This window comes from Panicum hallii, chromosome 3, assembly GCF_002211085.1.
Source record: "Panicum hallii strain FIL2 chromosome 3, PHallii_v3.1, whole genome shotgun sequence".
Lineage (NCBI taxonomy): Eukaryota > Viridiplantae > Streptophyta > Magnoliopsida > Poales > Poaceae > Panicum > Panicum hallii.
The window spans coordinates 2,902,004-2,911,333 of record NC_038044.1 but is presented as its reverse complement, the minus strand read 5'-3'; the positions used below and the strand labels follow the sequence as shown (position 1 = coordinate 2,911,333).

At 52.7% G+C, this 9,330-nt stretch overlaps 1 protein-coding gene across 1 annotated transcript; it reads left to right on the top strand.

Moving 5' to 3' along the window:
• The first annotated feature begins 6,593 nt into the window (after nucleotides 1–6,593).
• Nucleotides 6,594–8,593, top strand: LOC112886477 (transcription factor PCF3-like). The gene has a single exon (XM_025952383.1). It carries the CDS (start codon nucleotides 6,791–6,793, stop codon nucleotides 8,006–8,008), a length of 1,218 nt encoding a protein of 405 aa, XP_025808168.1. The 5' UTR covers nucleotides 6,594–6,790; the 3' UTR covers nucleotides 8,009–8,593.
• The last annotated feature ends 737 nt before the right edge of the window (nucleotides 8,594–9,330 follow it).

Here is a 9,330-nt window from a genome sequence, read left to right as displayed (position 1 = left end):
TGGTTGTGGAGATGGAAATGGAAATGGTTATCGAGGAGGGCGGCCCAATACCAATATACCCAGAAATGAACACTGAAGAACTCTTTTGCTGTTCGATCCAAAAGTTGGCCGATGGATAAGCCGCGGATCCGGCCTCGACGGACCCTGACGCCCGCTTCTTCCATTCTCAAATCTCAATGCCGCGTCATCACTCAAGACTTGTGTTGAACCAGCCCGCCCGCCGGGCCAAAAGAGAACACGTGTGGATGGGCCCCCACTCTCCACTGGGCCAGGCCAGCGCGCTGGCGACCGGGCCCGTTCGTTGAAGAGAGCGGCAGAGCCTTTTTCCTTCGTAGTAGTCCCAGGCATCGCCGTGAACAGACGTACAGCAGCCGATCAAACCATTGAGTTCCCACCCAGCGGCCCGCATCGTCCTGTCGTGACAAGCTATTAGCTCAGCTCCTACGTATCCGTCGAGTTCGTACGTATAAAAGATAATTATTGCAGGTTCGATCCGTTGAACTGAACATGAACGTACGTGCGTGTAAAGCTGCTGACCCTTGTTCTGATCAACCCAGAAGAAGATGCCTGGGCTGGGCTTGGCCAAGAGACCGGATTGACAAGGCAGGCGCGGCTCGGGAGGCGGCTGCTCCACGTCTTGTCGCCTTTCTGCACGCACAACCTTTTCCCACGGAGTGTGGCATCGTCCTGCCATATATGCACGGTCCGCCGGTGTACGGGCAGCAGCGCGGCGTGCACGCAAGACCTGCATGCACTTGCACGATGTAACGCAGGCCTCGGCGGTAGTTGGCACGGCAGCGCCGCTCCGTGCCAAAGTTCAATTCTTTGCCAGGCGCAGGAGGCTGACGATCGCATGCAGTACGTGTGGGGATCCATCTGACAGCACCTCACCTGATTTTTTTTTCTTCTGTTGCTTTTGACTTAATTTTGAGGGAGGCGCCCATTCGGAAAAAGGCATGTCCATATCTGTTCATCTCCCCTCCTAATATAAATACGTGCTCCGTGAGAAGGCTCGTAATCTTACCCTCGGGGGGGCAAAAAAAAAAAGAGAATAAGGTATTGTTTGTAATCCTAGGAAGAGACAATGTGTTCCGGCCCAAGCACATTCTTGTGGGCCCCCATCTCCGTAGGCCCAGTCCCAGTACTCGAGACGTTAGCACGCGCACGGTCCACCAGAGCAGCAGGGAGGAGGGCAGGTCCCTCCGTCCGTGTGTCCACGTCATCAATCATCAGGAGGAGGGGAGCACGAGTAGCACCCACCCCGCCACCAATGGTCCCCGTCGCCGCTGCATGCAGTGCAACCAATCATACGCCGCATCTTCTTTTCCCCTCGGGAGCGTCACCCTGGATCACGGTCACAGCCACGCCCTGCTGGGTGGGGGTGCTGCTGCCCAAGCCGCTGCAAGCCTTGCGGTCTGCTCCTCTCGTGCCAGCCGGCCAACAGTGGTAGGGGGAGGCTGTTGCTGCCCGGCCACTCTAGCCAGCCCTCGCCCTAGCCCTAGGAGGAGGAGCAGGAGCAGGAGATCCTCGATGCAATGCAGTGCCATTGTCCCCAAAATGAGGAGAGAGGAAAAAAAGACAACCTGCTTTGTGCAGCCTATCAAACGCCTTGGCGGCGATTGTATGAATTTTGGGATTTTGGCGCTCGAATCCGAGTTCGGATTCCAGAACTCGCGTGGTAACTTTGCGCGGGGGGGGGGAACACCGAGCTCGGCGAGCAGCAGCCATCAGCACATGCAGTACTAGAACTGCTCTGCAGCGCGGTAAAGTTTTGAAAGCGGTACCAAAATGGCAGTAAAAAAGATCTCCGCCCGCGCACGCTCGCTGCTCCTCTGCACATGCACTCTTTTCTCTCTTCTGCCTCTCAGCGCTGTAAACTTTACTCTCTTATTCTTTTTTACCGGTCCCGTTCGTCAGTAGCAGCTACTAGGCACGTAGTACGTGCACCTAGGCTGGGCCGGTCGATCACGTGCGCAGCTAGCTTGCCTGCCGATCCGGCGCTGACCGGTCACCCGATGGTGCCATGGTGGTGGCCTTCGCCGCGGTCGGTGTGCGGCATGGATGGAGACCGGCCGCGTTCCAAACTCTCACCTTGGCGGGCGTTAAGGGTGGTCACTGAAACCTTAACGCCAGCCTTTATCGAAAAGGAAAATGAAAGAGAGAGAGAGAAAGAGGAAATCTTGGAATGACAGAGCATGTCCGCCCTCTGGCCAACTTGCAGCAGGATAGGAGAGGAGAGGAGGGGGTGAAAAAAAAAAAGAAAGATTCCAGTGGCGCTGCAGCGTTGACCACATGATGGGGACGGCGCAGGCGATCCGGATCGACCTGGGGGTGGTAAATTAAAGTACGGGTGCGGTAATAAAAGGCGGTCGCGGCCGGGCGCGACGATAAGGCTCGTTGACGGCCAGCAACCCCCGCCCCGCCTGTGCAGACGTGAAGTCAACAAAAGTGCGAGCGGCCAGACCCAGACCCCAAGTGAGCGAGTCATCAGTCCTCGCATGGTCTCCTTCGCACCTCTCAGGCAGCTGCCATGGCGTTTGACCTCTGCTTTGGCCAGCTGGCGGCCGTGCCTTCGATAGGAACAGCCCGACGACCAATTGCCCAACCGAAGTAAAGTGCTGTACCAGCGGGACGCGGTTAAACTCTGTCCGTTTGAAGCTGAGAACCGTGGAACGTGGCCGCGCTGGCTGGAGGATAATCACCTGACCTCCCCACATTCTTTACTGGGGCCTTGTTTAGATTGCAACAAAGTTGCAATAGTGATACTGTAACGTTTTCGTTTGTATTTGATAAATTTTATCTAATCATGGACTAATTAGGCTCAAAAGATTCGTCTCGTGATGTACAATTAAACTGTGCAATTAGTTATTTTTTTTACATATATTTACTGCTTCATGCATGTGTCCCAAAATTGATGTGATGGAGAGAGAGTGTAAAAATTTGGAATTTGAAGTGCATTTAAACGGGGCCTGGCCTGCATTTTCGCTTGCACTTTTACCCTCCTCCTCCGGATCATGGACGGGCAGGCTGGCTCATGGCGAGCGCAAGCCTGCGTGCATCGTCACGGGATGGTGGCTCGCCCAGCGCAGCGCAGGTGTGGATCCTCCTCGCGCTGCTGCTACAGTGGCAGCCCACCACAGAGCCGCTCGCCATTGGTTGTTTAATGCGGGCGGGTGGGGCCAGCCTGGAGTTGACTGGCAGGAGACCCCTTCCCTTCCCCCTGTATGTAGTATTCCTGTCCTGCCCCTCCTTTTGTTTACTCGACGTACGTGTTTCCCTCGCCCCCTCATCATCAGCGCCGCTGCTGCTAGGCTATTGTGGTATTTCCTTTCTAACGAAACTAGCATAAAGTATTCCGCCACGTTATGCGCGGGTAAAAGACATTCTGCGCGATCAGCTTGTTTAATCATCGCCGCCGTGGTAAAGATTAGTACTCGCTTTCGCTTAATATATGTGTACTCACAAAGACAGCAGATATTCCTTGGCTCCCACCGTGCCTTTTTCTTTATGCATGTGTTTGCTGTCAGGTTCCAGTTAGTGTAGCATAGTGCCACCAATGGATCCAGGCACTAGCACCGGCTTTACCCTGTTTTGGCAATCAGGTTTGGAGAGAAAAAAAGGGTTCCGTATGAGTTTATATATTTATCAAGAGATTATAAAAATAGCCTACTGCTCTGTGTAGAAAATGGTCGTACGGTACAGGGTGGCTGTATAGTTGTACAGGCATACCGCATACACTACACACAAGGCAGCCACCGTACGGGACACGAGAGAGAGAGAGAGAGAGAGAGAGAGAGGGGGAAGAACAGGGAGCCAGAGGAGATACTACTACAAAGAGAGAGAGAGAGAAGGCCAGGGTTGGGGTTGGTGCTGTTGGGGGGTGGATGAGCTGTCAGCAGCATTAGATGCTCCCCGGTCTGACACCCCCCACCTGCAGTGTCCCCCGCCCCGACCCAACCTCTTTCAATTCCATCCACACCACAAAACCACTCCACTCCGCTCAATCATGCGCAAAGGTTTTACAACACGCTCCCTCCCTCCATCTAGCTGCCACTCATTGGCTGGCTCATACTCTCAGCTCCTCCTCTCTATAGCCGTCTCGTCGCCAGCTTTACCACATACATGCGCCAATTATTATGCACAAACAAAGCAAACAGCTTATTATATTCTGTTTATTTTTTCGACAGCCATCTTGTATTTTACTGAATGATTTCGAAAAGTTGGAATTGGAACACGCTTCATTTGAACCCTCAAGTAGTTTTCCATGCATTCCGATTAGTTTCCCTTCTTCAGAAACGCACCAGCACCTACCACAAAAGTGAAAAGAGGACAGAGAGAGAGGGGGGGGGGGGGGGAATTCAACACCAACACCAACACCAACAACAACCACCACAAAAAGGTGAAAACGCCCTCGTGAAAAACACGCGCATGCTGCATGCATGAGCATTATGTAAGTTAGTTTTTACCAGTTACCACCAAATATGCCCAAGTAGCCATCCATAATGCAAATGCAAAAAAATACTGGAGGGGGGAGCCACATGTGAAAAACATGCAAGCCTTCCTGATGCCCCCCCACACACTTCTGTAGTTCTGTCTTCTTCCCTACCTCTCTGACCTCTGCCGTTTGAATCTTCCCCGTCACGAATCACGATTAGCTAGCTGCGTGCCACTGCAATTAGACTCTTGCTGAACCATCCATCCCAGCGCAATAAATATTTTTAGAACCTGTTGCTACGTTCCTATTCTACTATGATCATATACTTTTACTCTATATATATATATACTTTTCGTTCGGTTCAGATACGGTATCGTAAGAAACATGTATGGGAGTCGTTACGGTAAAATAGATTATATATATATATATATATATATAATATAGAGCCTCAGCCCTGAAGGTTTGCTGCAAGGTGTGGTGCACGTACTGGCGTGGGCGCATCGCATGTGGGGCTTGTGCAGAGGCTTTTGGCCGTGCCTGGCGCAAAGGGCGGAAAAGCAGGGAGGGGAGCGGGAGGCCTGGACTCCGATCCCGCTTGCTTGACATTTCTTTGCTCCGCGTCCATCATTCCGAGGACCCACGGGTGGCCTACTCCTCCCGCTCTTTTCTCACGGCCGCGCCTCAGGTCTTCCCTCCAAAACAAATTAAAAAGGACCCTGCGGAAACCCAAAAGCAGGGAAAAAAGAGAGGGAAAGGGTGCCGCCAAAACCGTGGCGGAAATATTCGGTTCCTCAAACTTTTGTCATCTTTTCAATTTTATCTATCATACGAAGAATTCTAAGTTACTACTACTAGGCTCTCTTGCTGGAGCAAGGCTTCCCCGAGTTACTTCAACCGGTCACAAATACACTATATTTTGATTAAAATTTGGTTATTCTTATAAATATTTGTTTGGAAATGTAAAAATTATATGCCAAGATTTTTCTTAAAAAGGTAATGCCATAATTCTTCACAATGTATTGCTACAAAATATGACAACGTCCTTGTAATAAAAAAAATGTGTATTAGGATGGTAAACATAGGAACTGGGATGACATAATTTGTCGCCATGCATTGTATACGGGTGAACGGCCTAGCACCTAAAACTATGACGAGAGCGAAATTGAATGTGGTGAAAAATCCAAAGAAAAGACTCGAGTCCAGATCATAGCATGTCGTAGTATGCCAAACTTCCTAACTTGGATCGACGTTGCCAAGTGACACTTTTATGTTCATAACTTTGACCCACGTTGCTAAGCGACACATTTAGAAGAAATGTACCTCCTAACTTCGATCGATCTTGCTAAGTGATACTTTTCTGTTCTGGTTATTCATTATATTAGAAGAAATCTACTACTTCCTAACTTCAATCGACGTTGCTAAGTGACACATTTTCCGTTGTTGTTATGTTCTATTTCCTAACTTCGATTGATGTTGCTAAACGACAAGTTTTCGTTACAGTTGTTTGTCGTAATAGAAGAAACGTAATACTTTGTAACTTCTATCGACTTAGCTAATCAGTTATTCATTATTATAGAAGAAATGTGTGACTTCCTAACTTTGACCGATGTTACTAGATGATACGTTCGTCGTAATAGAAGAGTTTTGGTAAGCATTTTTTCTAATAATATGACCGTCGACGAGTCGCTCATGTTAATACATTGCGTTAATTGTGATCCTTTTTTACATACAGGCGTCTCCTGAGATGTATGTGAGTGATATTATAACCAACCTAGTTTTTTATATTTTAAAGGAGGTCTATTGAATTTTGAAGGCATCATGTTTTTTTTTTTGTTTAGAAACAAACTTCACCCCACTTTTGAGGATGGAAATTCGGACTGGTCTGTCGACCAATCAAAATGAAGCGAAAGTGGGAATGTGAAAACGAGAGGCGACGCCACCCAATATCTGCTCTAGGGTTTTATAGAAATGCCGAAAAGGCCGCATAAACAAGAATAAGCAAAGGCCGCAACCCCACCCGGCCATCCTTCCCTTGTCTGTCCCCCTCTCTCTCTCTCTCTCTCTCTCTCTCTCCCTCTCCCTGCTCCCCGCTCCCCCTTGGCTCCTCCCCCTTCCCTCCCAACCCCACCCCCGCCCCACCCCGCGCCGCCTTCCCCCTCCCCCTCCCCCACCTTGCCGTGCGTGCCCTGCACGTGCTCCCTGCCCCCCTCCTCCTCCGCCCTGCCTCCGGCCGCCGCCACACCGCGTCACGCGGCCTCCGGAACCCAAAGGCGCCGCCTTTCCATTCGGGCGCGCCCCTGCCTGTAAAGGAAGGTTCTTTGGTGCCTTTGCTCCTTTGCCGGGAGGCGTGGGAGCATGGACCACGGCGGCGGCGGGGGAGGAGGGGGCGGGGCGCCGTCGAGTAGCAACAGCGCCGGGGCGACTGCCGCTGCTGGCGGCGCGAGTGGTGGCCGCGCGGGCGACCACCACCCTTTCTACTACGCCGGCCCGGCGGGGTCCAACTCCGGAGTGCCGCCGCAGCAGCAGCAGCCGTCCCCGTTCGCGGGCGCGCTAGCTATCGCTCCCGTCCCCGAGCAGGCGCAGCCATCGTCGGCCGCGGGCGCCGACAAGAAGGCGCTCGTGCCTGCTGCGGCCCCCGCGGCGGGGCCCGTGGTGGCGAAGCGGCCGTCCAAGGACCGCCACACCAAGGTGGACGGCCGGGGCCGGCGGATTCGGATGCCCGCGCTGTGCGCGGCGCGGGTGTTCCAGCTCACCCGCGAGCTCGGCCATAAGTCCGACGGCGAGACCATCGAGTGGCTGCTGCAGCAGGCGGAGCCCGCCATCCTCGCGGCCACTGGCACCGGCACCATCCCGGCCAACTACTCCTCGCTCAACATCTCCATCCGCTCGGGAGCCGCCGCCGCCGCCAACCCCACCCGCGCCGCGCCGTTCCCGGCGCTCGCGCTCCACCCGCACCACCACCAGGCGGCTCCGGGGCCGCACGACATGTCCGCCATGATGGGCTACCACCACCACCTCCTCCCGCCGCAGCAGCAGGACCCCAGCGCAGGTGACGCCTACATGCGGAAGCGCTACCGGGAGGACCTGTTCAAGGAGGACGACGACCGCCAAGATCCGAGCGCGCCCAAGGCGCGCGAGCAGCAGGCGGCGACGCCGCCACCGCCGCCGTCCGCCGCAATGTGGGCCGTGGGGCCCAACGCCGCGGCGCCATCCGGCGGGTTCTGGATGCTGCCCGTGTCCGCTAGCTCGGCCGCCGCGGCGCGGCCGGCGGAGCAGCCCATGTGGTCCTTCAGCGGCGGCGGCGGCGGGACCGCCACCGTGCAGGCGCCTCTGCAGTTCATGTCCCGGGCCAGCTACCCCAGCAGCGCTGGAGGCGGCGGCGGCGGCGGCATGTCGGACACCAACATAGGCATGCTCGCGGGGCTCAATGCATACAACCGCGGCGGAAGCGAGGACCAGCAGCAGCACCAGCAGCCTGAAGGGGACCAGCAGCACGGCGGCGAAGGCGGCGGCAACGAGGAGGACGGCGACGACAGCGGGGAGGAGAACCATGGCAACAACAGCTCACAGTAAGCTCCCGCGACAACATGATGACGAGCTCCGAATCCGCCGCCATGACCGCATCTTTCTGGCAGCTAGCATCCGCATCCAATAGATGTTAGAGCTTAGAATTTTGCTATCTTGCTCGCGGGAGGATCGCCCTGAGCTGTCACCGGATTGGGGTTAGGATGATTGGCTGGAGGAAACGGTGGCGTCAATCATGCAGACGGAGCGCAAGCTTTCGTGCAAGAAGCAAGTGAAGCAAGCCAAGCCAGTGCAAGAGCAAAACTTGTTGCTAGTTCCAGTAGTTTTTTTGGAATCTGTTTCTGTTGAATTTTTTTGGATTGTTCTATGAATGATTGCGTTGTTGAGACGGGTGTGATGATGATGATTAGTGGGTCCGAATTAGGAGGGCCGAGGACAGGAGTTTGAGAGTTTGAGAGGGATCGATCTGTATATACAGCTGATCATCTTGATTTTTTTACCCTTTTTTGCTGCGTTGTTAATTCTAGTTCCTCCTCGCGAATTGCAAGAATGGTAATTGTAGTCGTTTGTTTGTTCATGCATCGTCACCGTGAATTGTGACTAGTTGCGTTGCTTAATCATGGCAATATTTTCTGTGCTCGTGTGATGTCTAATGTGCTGTTCGATTGCTGGGTTTTTGTAGCAGTGATCTTGCTGCGCTCATATCATTGGGATTGATGTACTTATGTGTTTTTTGGAATCACTGGATACAATGCTTGCTTGTAAGTAGCTTGAGCATCTACTTTATAGGCAGTGCACAAGGCCAAAACTACATATTGTGATGTCACTAGACATGCAAAGCTGTATCTTTGTCCTTAGGCACTGCATATGGCAAAAATCTTAAATTTTTTTTTCACATGTTGTGGTATGTAGATCAAAATAGTTTACAAAGTAGTATATTTTCTTTTTTTGAAAGCTGAAGTAGTATATTTTCGATTGAACCATGCTCACCCAATCCAAGCTGACCTCGAATTGGATTTCATTTTGCTATGAATTCCATGCTTGCTATTTGTGCTTGGCACAACAGTCAACACACACTGATAGAAGATAGATCCATCATCCATATGGCCACCTGAACTGATCGTCATACTGTGATTATTACTGTCCATTTCTATTGTGTTTTTCGCACGAGGTTTTCTAGGGCTAGCTAGCAAGCTAGCCATTTCTGGTAGACCGGAAAGAGCTCGCGCGGGGCCAAAACAGGGCAGCATGCTAACAGGGAGCTAGGGGAGGATAATTGGGTGCTTGATGAATGAAGGGACAGAGGAAAAAGAAGAGAAAATTGATGAGACGGGGAGAGCGACGGGATCGATTAACAAAAGCGCAGGCGT